The sequence below is a fragment of the Podarcis raffonei genome, chromosome 3 (assembly GCF_027172205.1).
Source record: "Podarcis raffonei isolate rPodRaf1 chromosome 3, rPodRaf1.pri, whole genome shotgun sequence".
NCBI classification, from domain to species: domain Eukaryota; kingdom Metazoa; phylum Chordata; class Lepidosauria; order Squamata; family Lacertidae; genus Podarcis; species Podarcis raffonei.
Genome location: NC_070604.1, coordinates 31,283,522 through 31,302,694, shown reverse-complemented (window position 1 = coordinate 31,302,694; position 19,173 = coordinate 31,283,522). Strand labels below are relative to the sequence as shown.

Below are 19,173 nucleotides of genomic sequence, written 5' to 3'. Positions count from 1 at the left end.
TTTCCCTATTGTTTTGCGGTAAAAGGAGAGCTGTCAGAGGGGAGGAAAAACGGCAAAACCATCTATGCAAATATTCACTTTACTAGAAGAGGGATTACAATGCAGCCCTTGAAGGAATACAAACAATATTTGCATATACACACAAATACAGGAATCCCACAATAAAATGAACAGAAAGACAAAACAAGGTTTATAAAATATTAGGCACAATATTTTACTACACCAAACATAAATTCCCATAATCTTAAGTCAGGTAATAATCAGCATAGGGAGGGGGGGAGAATTAGGAAACTTTTTGAAAAGCCTCGCAATTGCACAAGGGAAATCTTTTGACTTCTGGCAACTTTTGATGAACTTCAATGGAATTAAACCAGAGAAAAATGGACTATTGCGTCTGCATATTGTCAGAAAGGGGCAGAGACAGTGGTTCCAGACGAATCAAGTTGTTGCATTTTGGTTTTATATACATTGCATTTCTGCCATGTAGCTTGTCTTCTCACCAGTTCCTTTTTTTAACATTGAACGTGTATAATATTCATTTTTGTTCAATTAGGTGACCATAAAGTGAAGGGGAAAAAACCTATTCATACTCATCTTGCACCTTCTAACATGTTTCAGAGGAGCCACAGATCTGCTGGCTCGTGAAATAAAGTTTATTATTTATAGTAAATCAAACACACAAATACAGTAAGGTGCAGTATGGGTAACATTCCATGCGTGCAGAACTAGTGACCCATCAAATGCAGTCCACTCACCTAGGAGAACTTCCTGGAAACTTCCTATCCTTTCCATCTGCTTAATCACCTGCCAAGCCATAATGTACCGTTGGAAACTGCAATAGGCTTGGTAGCTCACACAATGCGACAGCATTGGTTTAACATCAATTTCAAAGTCCGCCTGCTTCCAATATACTTGAATTGGGAATATAGGCCAGATTGGTTTAAATTGATGAGAATCTTTCAATGCATAATTCCCATATCCATGACCATGGCTACTTTTTTTAAAAAGAGAAAATTGGGTGCGTCTGTTATGGTCAACTTCATGAACGTTAGTTGTCAATAATGGACAGGGAGGTAGATAAATGCTTAAAATGGGCAAACTGATTGCAGTGGCTCTGCAGGCTCCCAACATATGATGTGATGCTGGTAGAGTTGCCAACCAGTCTCTTTTTTCTTGGCAGAGATCCTGCCCCTGACTTGCAGAAATTTAGCAGCTGAAGGTCTTCATAGCATGCGAATGAAGTGCTAGGGTGAGTTTCACTTTCTTGATTTCTGCAGATCAGGCTGCTGTCGGAGGTACAAAAGCAGATACTGGCAAACCTATTCAACAGTACTGCCCAAGCCACCCATGCAGATATTGTTGGACTGCAACTCCTATAATCTCTGGCCTCTGGTCATGCTGGTTGGGGCTGATGGGAGCTGGAGTCTAACAACATCAGGAGGGCCACGCATACCATCTCCCTGCCCTAGTCATTGTGCTGAAACTGAGGGTACGTTGGTGCAGGTGTTTTAGAACTGCATTTCTCAAGCCACTTACTCCAGATGTGTTTCCAAGTAAACTCCCACCATCTGTGGAAATATTTTCCAATGGCTCCAACACAAATTGGCAAATGCACTGCAATCTTGGCTGAATAATAAAGAGATCAGGTTGAGATTCCAGCTGCGAGAGGTCTACCTAGTTTCAGATACCAATGAAGTGTCAGATATTACTTATTCCACACACACATATATACATACACATCTGATCATGCTTTCTCGTCATCATTAGAACAATTATCTCAGCTTGATTAAATATTATGTATACAGAATCGAGCAAATCATGTGAAATGGCAGCTGAATGGTCCACCCTTAATTTTAGTTCTCTTCCATCAGCCGTCCTTTCATTTCACTCATCCAATGTGCTGTGGAAAAGGAGACCACAACAACAGCAGTTAACATCTCCACAAAGCGCTTTTGCTCCAAAGCTAAGAATATTTGGGTCACTTTTGTGAGAAACGAATTGTTGATCTGGAACAATCTGTTGCCAGTCAGCAATTTCCCATTATAAACCCAGCACATTTTGAAAGTGGCAAGACAGGAGCCGATTTGAGTACTGAACCCTGAATGTCCAATTGCTTCTGTTGCCTTGTTTATCCTCTTTACCTATGAACTACTCAAGTGAGAATTATTTAAGGTGCTGTCTGTTGTGGTTGTGTCATTGATCAGATTTTCAAATGTTTGCTTGGATGATTATAAAAATGGTTATGCAGGCATTGCATTTTCAGCCTTTACTTCAAATCATAAATCCTCCCCCGACTTTATTTAGATCAAAACAATAGCTCAATGTGGTTTGGGCATTTCCCTTAAGGGGTCGTTATACTCATTACTATTAAGAGATCAAGGGCATAATCCAAAGCTAGGCACTTATTTTCCCCACTGAAGTCATAAGGGATATATTGATGGACATGCTTAACTTTCACTCTGAAGGGAATGTGATCCGGAAGTTCTTCCGTTCTGAAGATGGGATATACAGAAGTCCTTGCGGTTTGGCAGGACCGTCCCAACGGACAGACAAGCTGCCCCCAAGCCTTCCAAACGTTACCAGCACTCAAATTAAAAGGTCACTTCTTACGTTGCAATTAATAAATGTAGGGAGCACTTTAGCAAGTCACTCCTTTGCCACAAAATACACATGAACAAGGTCCACCAAACTTACCCAACTCAAGTCAGACCAGCAGACTGCAAGCAGGGAAGCAACAAATGGGATTTTGTTCACACAAGCAAATTTGAATGCAGTGGTGAATATATGAAGCCCTGCCACTGTACAATTGTACACATACAGGAGCTTCAAGTAGCCAATGTACCACATCCACTAATCCATACGTGTTTACACGCCAACAACTGACTAACAGAGGGTGTGCATTATGGAATGGTGTCTAGGGTTAAAACCTTTTGAGCGTGCAGTTGACCATGTGGAATTACTGCACAGGTTAGGACTTCCCAGCAGGGACGCACATGGTCAGTGCTGCACCTAAATTGGTCCTGAGCTATTTATAGGCATCAACAATACCTAGGCCTCAATATTCAGACATTTGGGAAAGAACGACACTGCTTTAAAATGTGGCACAGCAGGTAATCCTAAAGTGGATTCAGTTGCTAGACTGGAGTTCAGACACTCTGAAATTACAAATTAGTTTGGATTCCGTTCAGGAAAAAAATTAATAAATTTCCAAGTGGTACCTCTGATGTTGCTTTTCACTCTTCTCACAGGGTGATTTTGCAAGATCAGACCACAGCTGAACTCGTAAGACAGGGAAAAAAACTAGTTTAAAATGCCAGGGGAGGGGGGGAACCACCCTGTTTCACTTTTCATCATCCACTGTTAACTCAACAGAAAAGATATGTTTGCAAAGCCCATTGCCAACATTTCCACCAAAAATATTCTCCCTCCTCCCCCCAAGTGCTGGTGAATGCCCTAAAAGCATTGGAGAAAACAAAAGGATAACAGAAATAAAACGTTAACATATAAATAGGGCTTAATACGAAGGGATGGGGAGGAAAAAGAGAGGGCAGAAGACTTTACAGGATTTTCCTCCTCCTCCACAATATAAATGCAACCACTCTTGGATACTTTAAAAAAAACAACAACAACAAAAAAAACAGTCAAAGCTGGTTTTTTGGAAACCACCCAAGTTCCTCTTGAAATGTTCATCTTCCAAAGCAGGCCTGCTAGCCAGAAGACAGCATAGGCAGAAGCATGCTCAAAGGAGTCTCACTCTTAGGCTTCTCCATGGTTGCAATTCTGTTCAGTTTGCCAACTTCTGTCTGCCAGCTGGGCACTTTCTTTGTCGTCATGTGGCGGCGAGCGTGTTTCGTCAGGTGATCACTGCGCATGAAACGGCGGTCACAGACTGGACATGCAAACTTCTTCTCCCCTGTGTGAGTTCTGCGGTGGCGAGAGAGTTCATCGGAGCGGGCAAACTTCTTGTCACAACCTTCCCAGCTACAGGTGAAAGGTTTCTCTCCTGGAAAGGAGGAAGCATGGGCAGGTAGGTGGGGGAATCAAAGGGAACCCAAGAACAAGACAGATGGTTTTACCAAAGAGGTCATATATTGCCACACAAACCATCTCTAGCTTAGGACTGGCTTTTTTTTCTATAGCAGATTAGAAAGGTCCAAGGTAGACAAGAGGCAATTCATTCAACTGCAGGAACGGCTCTTGAATCTGAACTTACTAAGGAGTACTACAGAAGTCAGGGGGCTTCTCCTCTAAAGAATAAATAGAGCAAGAAGTTTTATAAAAAAAGAATACCTCCTTTGCTCCCAACACACCCCGGGACATACCCTTTCGTCAAGGGATTAGTCTTTACAATTAAAACGCTAAAGGTCAGTATTTTTCGCCCCCAAGATAAAAGAATACGACACCCATGATGGCCCGTGTTATGAAATAACCCTTCTCTTTAAATTCATTTCCCTAAAGTTACACCAGGTCTTCAGTCTATTTACTGCACAGTGTTATCGTTCTTACTTAGAAGTTAAGCCTGTAGACCTGCTCAGACCTACTCAATGCAATTAGGGCTCTCTTCAGACTTTCTGTATCCTGAACCAAGAGGGCTCCAGACCACAAGGAAGACCCTACATGCATATAGCTGTACACATGTGGTGGCTCTTTCCTCTGAACATTCAGAGGGTGGGGCTTTTTTTGAGGGGGGGGGAGTTCCCCAGTCTCCACCTATACATTCAGATGCAAGAAACTTAGAAGCTCTAAACCAGTGATGGGGGTGGGGAAAACCAGTGGCCTTCCATATGTTACTAGACTCCAACTCCCATCAGCCCCAAACAGCATGGTAAATATTCTGGCAAGATCATGGGATTTGTAGTCCAGCAACATTGAATAGTCGCAGGTTCCCCATTCCTCTTTTTGTCTTCCTAAAACAGTCCCTCTCCACTAAGCAAGAAATGTTCTACTATCGAGTCTCCTATTTCCACACTCCTGAAATGTCCATATTCAGTCATGTAGCTAGACAACCACTAAAGACATACGAGTGGGACTTTCAACACTGTATGCCGTAGCTCTCTTCAGTGTCCCCTTCAGGCCATACTCATTTTACCCTTCCCATGCAGTTTTCAGTCTCTTCCCATAATCAGCCGTCTGGGACCACTGAGAACGTTTAAGCCCTCTCTGGGCTTTTAGTCTACCCTCACTGCCACCCCAATAGGCTTTCTTTTCTCTCTCTTTTGTACTCTGCAAACTTCGAAATCCACCAGGAGCCTGGTGCATTTTGCACTTGGCTATCAGCCACTTGTGACGATGCCAAGGCGCCAGGATGGTGCCCGACGTTTCCACCATCTGGAGATCCTTGGATCTTGCCTGTTTTCACACAGTAGCGAAGGATCCTGTAGAATTCTATCTGTTATATTTTACCTGCACAATCAGAATGAATTTCAGGAACCAAAAGTTGTATTGAAAAATACGACTTTAGAGCTGCCTTGCCCCCAAATGGCAACTAGACGTTCTGTTTTGGCGACTGTAACCCTGGTTTAAGGAGCCATTTGGTGCCTAGCTTATACATCTAACACTGCTCACAGCTGAATTATACCAATTCAGACCACGGGTCGATCTGGCTCAGTTTAGTCTAGGCCGTATGGCTGTTCTGCTGAAAGCTTTCAGGCATGCGTCTCCCCCAGCCCTACCTGCAGAAACAAGGATTAAACCAGGGACTTTCTGAATACAAGGCCACTGAGCTACAGCTCTTCCCCTCTTGGGTTTGTGCAGTGCCCTATTGGCTATTTAAGCAACAACATCCCCACCTGAGTATCTGCAACAGGGGGATTAGAAGTGGAAGTTCACATCCACATCTCTTCTATACATACCTGTATGAGTACGCAGGTGGGCTTTGAGGTGGGAGCTTTTGAAGTACGTCTTCCTGCAGCCCGGGAAGTTGCAAACGTAATTTCTCCTCCGGGAAAAGTCAATTAGAGGTGCGCTGCTTTGGCCAGAAGCAATGAAAACCGGAGCAGGGGCCAGGGGCAACAACTTGGTATTCCCAACAGACATCACAGTTTGTTGGCAAGGAGGCGCCTGGGCAACAGCAGCCTGCGGAAGAACCAACATAACAGTCCCCTGAGGCATTGAAGGCCCCATCAGCACAGGCTGAGAAACTGGGGCTGTGTGGGGTAGGATGGGTTTGACCGTCGCTGCCATCTGAGCAGAGGGCTTTAGGAAGCCTGGGACCATACCTCTTTGTCCGTCCAAGGGGATCATTTGGCAGATCACTTGGGGGTTAGAGAGCGGGGAGGCTAGCAGCGAGGGGGACTTCTGCTGCGGGTCACTTTCGCAAGCGTTCGGGAAAGGGGTTTGCTGCGAAGCAAGCCTCACAGGTTCACATCCTGGCGAAGTGCCGCAATCTATGCTGTCCGCAATGTCGCAGTCTTGCAAGGCTGCGGGATGTCTCTCATCTTGCGCCTCATGCCCGTCTGCAGAAACACTGGCGCCCGACGCAGCTTCCACTTTTGTTTGCACAGGAGGAAGGTGGGAGTAACCGGCACTGTCCCCGGTGTGACGGATCACGCTGGTTGCTCTTGCTCTGCAACGCTGAGGAGCAACTTGCTCCGCTCTCGCTGGCTTCTGGCTGGACTCCCTCCCCAAATTCAGGGCAGCTGGCTTGGGTGCAGGAAGAGCACAACCTGGAGGAGTGATCAGGCAGGCAGACATGTTCGTCTTGATTGTCCTCGGTTTTGAGTAAGTGGCTTGGGACAAAAGCGGTGCTGTTGTGGAAGGCTCAACAAAATCTGGACTATAGGGTGGTGTCATACACTATATTTAAAGGGGGAGAAAGAAGCAGAGGTAGTATACATATACCAAAATACTACTTTAGGTATGATCATTCCTACCTTTCATATTTATAACATGTAAGTGTAAGTCAGACACATTGTTATTATTAATTATTATTATTATTATTACTTTCCCCACACAAAAGTCCCCCCCACAACATTTTTAGACAACCATAATGATATTCAAAGACCCCGGTTTGGGTTTCTTCCAGAGAGATCATTAAGGATTAGTTTAGCTAGAAGGGGCTCATCTTAGTCTTTACTGCTGTCGGCCTGGCTCTGCAAGGCATGGGGTGAAATCCACTCCAGCGCTTTGATGAGTGGGGTTATCTAGTGCTGCTGACTTGCATGTAATAAATAACCAAGTGTCTACTCAGAAGAAAGCTGCAATGAGTTCAGTGGGCCTTACTCCCAGGTAAGGGGGGGGGGAGCTATAGCGCTTTATCTAGGCAGCCACGGCTCCTCTGGATGACAAGATCTTTTTGCACCAGGTCAGTGAGGACCACTTGCTTTTTAGAATTCTCCCATATATACAAAACTCCCTGTGCGCCTTTTGGACTGCATCTGTAGGTTTCCTCCTCTGTGTCAAATAAGTGTTGTTTACGTTTTAATACATGGAAGATGGATCTCCCTCGGGAGGTTCTGGACTCTCCTTCCCTGGAGGTTTCTAAGCAGAGGTTGAATAGCCATCAGTCATGGATGCTTTAGATGAGTTTCCTACGTTGAGGTGGGTTGCACTAGAAATATGACCCCTGGGGTCCCTTCCAGCTCCATTGTTCTGTTTTTCGGCTTCAACAATATTTCACTATGTTCCTATCATTTTGTGTAATTGCATTTTGGATAAATTATAAAACATGTTCTATTTGAAAACAAAACGTTTAAATGGTTATCTTTCTACCGGTAGGATGGGGGGGAGGCAGGGGCATAGCCAGGATTTTTGTTAGGGGGGCAGGCTTTTGTTGGCGGAGCAGAACCTCAGATTTGTATTGACTGTTACTTATTTGGGGGGGCAACTGCCCCCCCGGCTACACGCATGGGAGGGGCACAGGAAGGAAACAAGGTTGGAAGGGGGCCATGGTCTGAAAAAGGTTTGCAATCATATTCTGTTGGGAGCTGCCCAGAGTGGCTGGGGATACCCAGCCATATGGGCGGTGTGTTGTGTGTGTGTGTGTGCATATGTATATGTGTGTGTGTATATCTGTATATATATATATGTGTATGTGTGTGTGTATATAAAATCATCATCATCTGGAGGATCCTAGGATAGGGAAGACTGCATTATTCCAAAATAACCTCAAACACATCGTTAACTAAACTGAAGCAACTGTACTTGTGAGTGGAAATGTATGCTGTTCTCTTAGAGCTTATTGCATAATAAATGCCCTCAAGCCAAACCAAGAAATTACTGCTAACAGATTAAATGGGGGACATATTCATGTCTTTCCTCTTAAAAATATTCATATCGATTCCATGCAAATTCATTTTGTTTCAGGGTTTGTTTGTTTTTTCCTTACCAGTGTGGATAAAAAGTTATAATCCTTAGGCAACTCAGACGTGGGTTCAGTGTGCATTGAGAAATCACCTGAATCTGAGACAGGTGTAAGAGGCCTTATCTTCAACAGGTCGCCTTTCTGTGATCTTTGACCCCAGGAGCTCATACAAACAAGTGCCTCTACTGCTTCTATGTCGTTCTGTTCCAAGGTGCTACAAGTAGACCTTTCACTGTCGTGACGCTGCCGTTCACGTATGGATTCATAGATGTCCACAATGTCAACCTAGAGATAAGTGAGCCATTGTTTGTAAGTCACATGGAAAACAAGCATATGCACTATTGTCTGCTTTAAAAAAGGCATCATACATACCAGAGTCCCAATCCAGTTTCTAAGTCGGCACACATGAGCAGAAGAAAGGCTATAGCTTAATACTTAGTACAGTACATTCCCTGCATCCAGAGCTCCACGTTCTATCTATCACCTGCTAAAATAATAACAGGTAGCAATGACTGGCAGCCAAGGGAGTGCTGCTGCCAGTCAGTGAAAGCAGTACTAGGCTGGCCTGACCAATGAGCTGACTCAGCATACGTGCATATCAATTGCTAAGTAATTCACAGGTGAATTCAGCTGCTTTCCTGCATTGCACTCCTTTGAATGTGATGCATATTCAAATACATATCCTGTTCACCTTCTGGAATAACCAAGTTGCACAATAATACCTTTTTTATGTGCAACTCAAATTGGATCAGGCCCCCAGAGATTAAAAAAGCAAAATCTGGCTGCCAACTTTGCTCTTCCACAGGAAAGTTATTCCTTTCTTCAGTTAGCACAGACTGCACCACCATGGCAATAGCAGAGAGAGAGGGGTGTGGGTGGGTGGGTGTGCACACGCATGTGTGCATGTGTTGGGAAAGGTCCAAGAAGATGTAACATCTGCAGCATTGCTTCAACTTTCTAAAGTGACTTCCCAGAATGACACAGTATTTAATGTTAATATTCCAAAACTGCAGGGAAGATGAGACATGGCAGGGGATCGTTTTATCTCCAGTTTCGTTCAATGATGGTTTCTTAAAAAGAGTAATAAATACAGGCAACACAAGAGGCCGCTGAAATAAATGCCCAGTATGGTTGACTCATGTATCGGTCAAAGCCACCATATTTTGTTGGTCATGAGCATCTCTCTATAGCAAATAAGTGCAATGCAAATACCTTTCACCAGTCTAGAACCCCACATGTGCACAGGATTCTACTCCCTATTCAGTTCACACTCAAAACTGGCAATTAGAAGCCCAGAATAAAAAGGAAAGTGGAATCAGCCTGCTGGACAGTAAGCCATGTAGTGCCTACAGACAATTATTACGCTCCCTTAGGTGCCGCAGAGCTGCCGTGTGCATATATTTACTACTACTACTACTACTACTACTACTACTACTAATAATAATAATAATAATGAATGAACCCAACAGAAAGCACCTATTCACATGGTAAAGCTAATATGAAATGTGAAGCTAACCTAACAGATTGGTATCACAAGTTCACAAGAAACTCAAATGAACTCAAAGAATCTGGAGATAAAGAGGAGTAAGACGGGCAATCTTGAAACTGATACATTTAATGAGGTAAAAGATTTCAGAATATGAGGAGAAATGCTTAAAAACCAGCAGGAATTCTCCATTTGCTTGCAACTGATGAACATTATTTTCCTTGGGTGCTAAAAAGATATCTGTGTCAAATCAAAAAGATTTAAAAGAACTTGGGGGAGGGGGACAGCCTATTCGAAGGCTAGAGAATCCAAGATGAGAAACGTTTAAGAAGAAGAATTTTAGGTTCGCTTGCAGTTCGTGACAATTATTAATCGACAATCGCTTGATAAGCTTCGGAAGGAAGGAGGAAATAAGTTCAACGCGCCTTGGTCTGCTTTCCAAGCAGGCACGCGTGGCTCCATAACTTAGCCTGGCGGCTTGTCCTTAAATCACCTCCTTTCACCCAGACACTGCAGAGGCAAGCTGGATGAGCTGGCACACAGCACAACAGAAGCGGGCTGCAAAAGCAGAGCCAGAGCCATCACAAAGACGGCAGGAAATACCCCACCAATTCACTGTTCCAAGGAACACTACCAAAGGGCAGGTCCAATTGCCCAACCGACCTCCCCCCCCCCTTCCTTGCACTGCCTTTGCTTTAATAACAGTATTTTTAAAAAACTGGGGGGTGGGTGGAAGGAAACGGCATGCAGATCAGCAAAATGACGATGTCCATGTGGATTGGGTGGAAGGCAGCGAAGCGCCACCTTCCAAAAGGGAGGGAATGGGGCGGAAGGCTTTCTCCCCCCCCCATGGGATCCAGAGCAACCACCCACTCCAAATATAGCTCAGGGGTGGGGGGGGAGGAGTGGGGCGACGTCATGCATCAAAATAGCCATGTGAGCAAGTGGGTGGTGGTCTCTGGCTGAGCCACTGCTGGGAAGCCCTGTGAGGCGGGGTAGCTCTGCCCACAAGGTCCAAAAGTAAAGGCTGCCTGCGGGGGTGGGGTGGGGGGCTACGACTCTCTCTCTCTCTTTTTTTGCAATGACACAAGTTAACAAAAGAAAGAAACCCTCCTCAAAGGTTGAGGCTCTCACCTCCCCTAAGCCGCGAGACCACTCCTCCCTGCATTTACTGTAATCTCTGTAATACTCATGCAACAACCGGGCAACTGCGGGATCACTGGGATTACTCATGCTGATGCACATTATTCGATGTGCGTCAGTGTAAGACATCACCACCACCACCCTAGATCCAGCAAAGCAGCAGTTTCGTGCAGGCTGGACTGACTGGCAAGTCTGCCTGCTCCGTGGAAACTAAGCAGAACTTCCTTCCCAATAAACCTGGGGCAGGATCGGGGGTGGCGCAAGAAGGACAAACGTCCAGGGCATCCCACACGCTTATGCTTGCATAGTTCCCAGTCACCAGAAGCGAGGGAGGGAGGAAAGGAGCAGCATTAACCTATTATGCACCATTATAAGCCTTCACCAAGTCCAGGTAAGTTAGCAAGGACCTGGCCCGGAGGAAAGGCTAGCGTTAATGGGCTTTGCTGGCACGACCCCTCCCGGATTTGCAGGGAACCGCGCGGGGATCTACGGGCGAAAAGCGGTATATAAGTTTAGTCCATAGAAATAAAATAAAAATAAGAGAGGAAGGCTGCTCCCCCCCCCAGCGCCACGCGCATCTCTCGCTCCCATCACCTTGGCGTCTTGGCAACCCATGGATTGCGGTGACGAGATGAAATAAAGCAATAAATAAGAAAGGCTAGCAAGGATAGTTGTTCTCCTTCCTCCTCCCCGCACGCAGGGAATCCGTGCCTCCCCCTCACACCCCGCATGCACCTCAAGTCGTTTGCACCTTTTGGAAAGCTAGGAGGATCAGAAGCGAGGAGTAAAATCGAGGCAGACTGGGTTTTTTTTGCCCTGCATCCGCGCCCCCACCCGCGCGTCGCCCCGTGCAGCAAGTGGTACTCACCGCGGGGGCATCTCCCATCGCCTCGGCGCAGGGCGAGGTATGCATGGTGGAAGCTCCCGCAGGCAGCAGCGATGTGACAAAGCCAGCAAGAGCTGCAGCCAGAACCGCCTCCTCCTCCTCCTCCTCCTCCGCCTGCTTGCTTGCTTGCCTGCCTCCCACCTACCTCCTCCCGCCCTCCCTCCTCCGAGGGAGGCGAGCAGCCAAAACACAGAGGGAAACACACCAAAACACTCCATACAGCAAAAGCAGCTGGTAGGCGGGCGAAGGGAGGAGGAGAGAACGAAAGGGGAAGAGGGAGGGGGAGAGGCTGCTCGCCAATCGCAGCACGAGCTTCCTCCGGGCTGGCCAATGGGCTCCGCCGGGCGGCGTGATTGCCTCGTGCAGCTATGCTGATAGCAGGAAAGGCCCCTCGTGGGCACGTTCCGCGGCGGCGAGCCGAGTAGCCGAACCACCTTCTGGAAACTAGGGGAAAGGTCGGCGCGAGGAGAAGGAGGGAGGGAGGGAAGGAGGGAGGGAGGAGCCTGGCTGGGCCAGAGGAAGGGCGGGGCCGGCTGGCTGTCAGTAAGCGGGGAGGCGGCAAGCCAGCCAGGGAATGCCCGGACGTGAGAGCGGGAAGGGGCGGGGGCGGGGACGAGAGCGAGGGGGCGTGTTGCGAGGCAAGGGCGCGCGCGCGGCAAAGAGACCGGGCTGAGAGCGTCGACGGCGTCGCCGCCCCCTCCCCAGCAACAGCGCCGCGCGCTTCTGGCAGCCCCGCCCGCGGCTCGAGATCGTGCAGCCGAGCGTGACGCGCTGTCCTTTCTCGCCACACACGCTATTATTGCCAGATGTTGCGTTTCGGCCACGCAGTGGCCGTTAAAGGGCGTGGTTCCTCTGCGGAACCATCCTGCCCTGAGGAAAAGCCTCGTTACACCTTCTTTTCGAATGGTCCCCGTCTTTTCCGTTTTTATTGGTTAATCTTTTTTTAAAAAAATAAAATAAGCCACACACAAAAAACACATATACAAAGCTTTTATTTATTCGACAAAACCTATACAGTATGTATGTGTGTGTGTATATATATATATATATATATACAATATATATACAATATATATACACAATATATATATATATTGTACTGCTTGCGTGCATAAAAATAAAACATTAGAATAAAAGACCACTTTGAAACATTTCTCCCACCCACCCCCCTTAAATCAAGTTATAATTGAAATTGAAACTAAAAGCAAAAGAGATGCCAACTTCTGCATGTCTGGAGTATTCTTATGTATAAAATTTCTACACTGCGGCCCTGCAGGGCAGGTTATAATATGAAAAATAACACAGAATTGTAGAATTGGAAAGGGTCCTAAGGGTCAACTAGTCCTATAGTGCAGGGATCTCAACTAAAGCATCCATGACAGATGGCCATTGTAATGAACAGACAAAATACCTCTTCCCCCACACAGTTTAAAAGGCCACAGATTTTAGAGGGATAGGCTTGCATGAATGAAATGTTTTTAGCAGGTGCCGAAAAGAGAGTGGGAGCAGCCAGTAGTACACAACTGACAGGGAGCTGAAAAGCACTTTCCCAGTGCTGTTTTTTGGACTTGGTCCTGCAAGTAGGGCCAGGACCACTGTAATACAAAGCTCCCAATTCCCCAATTCCAGGATTATATCACACTCCTGTGACTACATGCTATGCACGGTTGGCAGAAATGGGAGCTGATTTGAAGGGAATTGCACCTGCTTGACTTTTCCGCAGTAACCAGAGCCTAGCTAAAAGGATATAAGTGGGTCAGTATGATTGCGGATGGAATAGATCCTAGTTCTGTGTGTGGAGTGCTGTTGCAGAGATCTGTGGTCCCCCTGCCTTTCTAATGCTACATGTATTAATTTGGGTTGCCTACACAGCCTGTGTAGGCACTGTGGGTAAAACCTCAGTGCCTAGGACTTGCTGATCGTATGGTCGGCGGTTCGAATCCCCACGGCGGGGTGAGCTCCCATCTTTCGGTCCCAGCTCCTGCCCACCTAGCAGTTCGAAAGCACCCCTAAGTGCAAGTAGATAAATAGGTACCGCTTTATAGCGGGAAGGTAAACGGCGTTTCCGTGTGCTGCGCTGGTGCTGGCTCACCAGAGCAGCTTTGTCACGCTGGCCACGTGACCCGGAAGTGTCTCTGGACAGCGCTGGCCCCCGGCCTCTTAAGTGAGATGAGCGCACAACCCTAGAGTCGGACACGACTGGCCCGTACGGGCAGGGGTACCTTTACCTTTACACAGCCTCCAAGTGTCCCTATTTTCCAGAGACAGACCCAGATTTGCAGAAGCCACCCTGGTTTCTGTTTTGACCCTGGAATGTCCCACTTTTCCTTACAACGTCCCTATTTTCCTCAGATAAATGTTGGAGGGTACGAACTTACCGTGCTTAAAAGTCACAAGGATCACAGTACTATCAGGCAAAAACACAACAAAGGCAGGTACGGCAGATAAAATAGGATGGGAATCCCATCCTCTGAGTATGCTTGAGAAGGGAGGCTCAGGTGCAGTTAGGTAATGTTAAACTCTGGACTTGATGATTTTTCAGGACTCCTCTCTAGATGGTAAGGTGTGTTATCTGCATTGGCAGGGGTTGGCCTAAGTCACTTTCAACTCTAGGGGAGGAATTCAATGTCATACTCTTCTGATCATGCTTTTCTGCTTGCCTGGTGCAACAATTCCCCCCTCTCCCTCCCTGTTCTTGGGGTTCTCCTGGCACACACACCCCCCAAGCAGATTTGGAGGAGAGCTCCATTGTGCTATCAGGAGCCCTTGCACTGGCTTCCACTAGCATGCTGGGTAACTGAATCAGGGCCACAGATTTTCCTTCAAAAGGTGGTTAGCCAGTCCAGCTGCATTTAGAAAAAGCTCAGTTCAATTCTGAAGAAGAAGAAGAAGAAGAAGAAGAAGAAGAAGAGCAGCTTTCAAGATACAGAGGGACACAATGCAGTATACACAAACAGATCTGCAAAGCAACAAAGGCCCCCAATGGCTGTTGCTATTTTTCCTGGGGAAGAAGCAGTTCTGCAAAGGAGCAATTGCAAAGTCATGAGGTGCAAGGGGGGGGGATGCAGCTTTCCCCCTGCCTGTCGTTTTTTGTTCCAAATCACTCCTCCTGCCCCTCAGCCACTTCTCCCCACCATTGCTCCAAGCGAAAGGGGGTCAGAGGCCAAGGCAAGTCCTGAAAACGCCAGTAATGCCAGCCTGGCAGCCCGAAACTAGGGGAGAGGTCAAAACACAGAGAGGAACAGCTTGCCTCCGCAGCAGTTCTCAAATAGAAGTTGAACCTGGGAATGGGGCGACAGCTGTCTCTTTTACAAATGAGAAGGATTCTTGAATGGTTGCTGGCAAGCTGTGGAAGTGAAAAAGAAAACCCCCACCAGGCTTGGCATTTGGGAGCTGGCAGTGACATGAGCCACGTTCCACACAGCGTTGTCCTGAAACCAGGGGTCAAATCTGTGTCAGGGTGCCTTGTACTACATTTGAGCACCTAATCCAAACATAGCAGGAACTCTTCCCCGGGGACCTGGGTGGTGCGGAGGGGGAGAGGGGGGGGGAGGGCACCGATTCAGCACTACCTGAGAGTAAGAGAACAGCCTGGCCCTTCACTTCCCCAAAAAACACTATTTCTTTTTTAAAAAGAGATCGAGGACATGTTTTTAAAGTATGACAGGCAGAGGCTATTCTAGGTTTTAACAGAGGAAGAGAAGCACATCTTCTTTCTAAAGCAGCATACTGTGAGATACAATGACTGTGATATCTTATCTGTGAACTGCCCTGAGACCTCCAGGTATAGGGCGGTATATAAATTCAATCAATCAGCGACAGACCCATTTCATTGTATTCATCGCACATTTGGAAGATAGTGGTGGGGAACCTCAGGTCTGTGTGAGGTAAGAATTTACTTCTGTACCACCTTGTTCTTACCCAGGTGAGGGAGCACCTTTAAATAAAACATGGAACCAAATAATAATAACAATCTCTGTGTTCTGTAGGAACCTGGTTTATTGCAATAGGACAGCCTTGCCAACCAGCTGCTCAACTGCTACTTAGAAGGGCTGCTCCAAGATACATCAGAACAAAGCTTACCGTATATAGGCTGCTAACACCACAGTGCATAAAGAGTCATCAAAACATCTCTAAACACCCTTCTACATACATTAAGAAAGGTTACAGGTCATGGGATGTAAAATAGGCATGGCTTCATACTGATATCAACTTCCTTGGGGTGTCCCAAAACAATTGGTCTCAAATGTTGCACCTCTATCACCATTCCTCTGGCAACCAGGCCTTCGTGGTGCTGTTGACATTCCTTTCTTTATCTCACTTTCGCTTGCCTCTCCTATCTATTTCCCAGGAGACTTCAAGGATAGGTTTGGATTTTCACTCTGATGTTAACTAGAACAACATCCTTAAATGACCATTTGTGCCACTTTCAGGGTTAGATAGGAAAGGAATGCAGCATTGGAGTCATGATAGGCAGGCACACAAACAAAATCAAGGCTAGAAAGGTTCAATACACTTAATGTTGGAACATTTTTAAAATTAATAAAATCTACACCCTGGGCCTCCAACTCTTACATCATGTGGACCTCATTAGTTCTGGCAGGGCAAAGGAAAACCCTTCAACTGGTGTTATGGAGATGTCAGGTGACTAAAAGGTATGCAGCTGTTCCTAGGGTAAAGGTAAAGGGACCCCTGATCATTAGGTCCAGACGTGGCCGTCTCTGGGGTTGCGGCGCTCATCTCGCTTTATTGGCTGAGGGAGCTGGCGTACAGATTCTGGGTCATGTGGCCAGCATGACTAAGCCACTTCTGGTGAATCAGAGCAGCACACAGAAACATCGTTTACCTTCTCACCGGAGCGGTACCTATTTATCTACTTGCACTTTGACGTGCTTTCGAACTGCTAGGTTGGCAGGAGCAGGGACCAAGCAACGGGAGCTCACCCCGTCGCGGGGATTCGAACCACCGACCTTCTGATTGGCAAGTCCTAGGCTCTGTGGTTTAACCCACAGCGCCACCCATGTCCCGCAGCCATTCCTACTTAATCCAAATGGTCCACAGAGGTTGAGGGAACAACCAGCCTCCCTGCTGAAAACATTGCCCAACCCCTGCAACATAGTGATCCCCCACCTTCTTAGAGCTGTTTCCTCCACCTGCTCCCCAAAAGCTAGATTTTTGTTTTATACATAAATGCGTGAGATGCATTCTGTTCTTTATCATTCAGGAAAGCTTATTCAGGATTTGGGACTAAGCCAGCTATCACATTCTGTGTTATGGAAACACACACATTTTTATCAAAAAAACCAAAACACTTTATAGGGCCTAGTGTGATGCAGAGAACCACTGTTGAATCAGGATTTGAATCTGGGTCTCCCCCAGTCCCAATAATTCAACATTCTGACACAAAATTTGCCCCAAATTTCTCATAGCCGATGCCCATTCCCTCCCCTCAAAAAATAAGAATGATCCGTCCTCAGTAAAATAATACTGATGATTATCATGAAGCATTATCTGTTCTCCAAGGATTCCTATCCTTGCATTTCTGTGTAATGAGTCATTGCTCTGGGGCTTGGAGTCCTCTTGCAACAGGGCAGGCTGCTTCCTTTGCAAGGATGGTGAATTCTGCTTTATCATGGGCAATGACTGGATTATCCAATTATGCCTAATGCAGAAGCCTTGTGGTTATTATTTAAAAAAAACAAAAACAAACCAGCAAGGGTAGAGTTGGCTGATAAAATGCAGATCAGTTAACAATGGTTCAGGAAAAGCTTTGGCGAAGAATTGGGCTTTGAAGAAAGGAAAGAACAAATAGACTCCCTCCTGTGTGGTATTAGAGGAGATACTTCTTCATTATTTTGGTAGGCCAGTGAATTCAGGACACTTTAAAAAAATCATTACTAATGAAATAGAACAAAACATCTGGCTGGAAAAATGGCGTAAACATGTTCAAACATGGTCTTTTGTTTTACTCAGAGGCACCAACTTCCAATGGGGAATTTGGGGGGTGGGGTTTGAAGGACGTAGGAAGAGCCGGGGGGTGGCAGAGCAGCTTCAATGGCTGGCAGTTCCCTCCTCCTTCTGCCACCACTCTTTCCCCTCCACAGCAGCAGGAGGAGGAGGAGGAGCCAGGACTTTGAACATGGGGGGCAGCCCCCTCCTCAAAAATATTTGGGTTCCCTTGGATGGCGCTCCTGGTTCCACTGAGGGCACTTCCAGACTGTCACTATGTTCAGGTAGGGTCAATCGCATACCAGCAAATTGAGGTTGCAGAAAGTAAGTTGATTTGGACAACCCCCTTGTGCAACAACCGCCACCCCACCCCCCAAAATCAGGCTTTTTGCAATGAGGATAATGGTAAGAAACTGCATTGGAAAGTGGAGGGTAACACTTGCTTGGCTCTGCATTATAACAAATCAAAATCAAGGCTCATTGGATAGCGCATACCATCTTACCTCCCTCCAAACTTCGTACAAATAAATGAGTGAAGATATCTTTCGGAAGCGACCTCAACCATCAGGTCAAGGGTTTGGGAGATCCTTGGGCAAAATGCTCTGCACTTGAGCTGCCACATTTCTTCCTCCCCATAGCTGCCACCCGCTTCACTTGCTCTGTTCCTCTTGCACCACTGCCCAGAGTGCAAGGGCAAGGTGAACAGAAACTGTTGCTGCTGTGCCTGTCACTGGAGGGCACAGGTTAAAAGGCAGCAAAAGCAAGGAGGGGAAGGAAGACTGTGTCAAGAGGCTCTAGGGTGTTGGCGTGGGCTTCCTGCTGGGGTGTGGCCTTTGGAGGATGCCTTGCAGCCATGGTGGCTGATGCCCATTGGGGCTTGTGGGGCAGAAGGCAGGGGGGCCAAAAGTAAAGTGCCACCATCACCATCCTACTGCTTGCTGAATTCTACGCAGGTAGCACTGACACTAAGGAGGAGGAAGCTGCAAGAAAGCACTGTTTAGGGAAGTGACTGATGTTTTAATGTATTTTTAATCCCCTGTTGGAAGCCACCCAGAGTGGCTGGGGAAACCCAGCCAGATGGGTGGGGTATAAGTTATACATTTATTATTATTATACAGTATAAAGAAGGTGGGCAGATGGGAGCAGCCGCATTTGCCCTAATGGACTGTTGTTTCACTTTTCTTTCTAAGGCTGCAATCCTACAGATACTGCCTTGGGACCGAGTCCCGTTGAACTTAGAAGCGGGACACTGATTTCCAAGTAAACAGGCATAAGCTTCAGGTTTGGATACTTCTAGGATGTTGTTGTGTTTCAACTTTAGTCAACAAATCTGTGTCCTGTTGCAAGCCAGAGGGTTTTCCTGGAAACCCAGGAAACTGGAACTTGGTCGTGTGTGTGTGTTTTTTT

General features: G+C 46.6%; 1 protein-coding gene across 1 annotated transcript; it reads right to left on the bottom strand.

The window, feature by feature from the left end:
* Positions 1–63: 63 nt before the first annotated feature.
* KLF11 (KLF transcription factor 11) lies at positions 64–12,198 on the bottom strand. The gene is made up of 4 exons (XM_053380971.1): positions 11,800–12,198; positions 8,327–8,587; positions 5,853–6,795; positions 64–4,003 (listed from the first exon to the last, which is right to left on the bottom strand). The coding sequence occupies exons 1-4, from the start codon at positions 11,842–11,844 to the stop codon at positions 3,708–3,710; spliced, it is 1,545 nt and encodes a 514-aa protein (XP_053236946.1). The 5' UTR covers positions 11,845–12,198; the 3' UTR covers positions 64–3,707.
* Between the last annotated feature and the right edge of the window lie 6,975 nt (positions 12,199–19,173).

Excerpts from the sequence above, each read along its gene's own strand:
- KLF11 (XM_053380971.1), bottom strand. The coding sequence starts at position 11,844 with ATGCATACCTCGCCCTGCGCCGAGGCGATGGGAGATGCCCCCGCG. Across the intron at positions 8,588-11,799 it reads CGATGGGAGATGCCCCCGCG|GTTGACATTGTGGACATCTA; the intron begins GTGAGTACCACT and ends ACTTATCTCTAG. Across the intron at positions 4,004-5,852 it reads CCACCTGCGTACTCATACAG|GAGAGAAACCTTTCACCTGT; the intron begins GTATGTATAGAA and ends CCTCCTTTCCAG.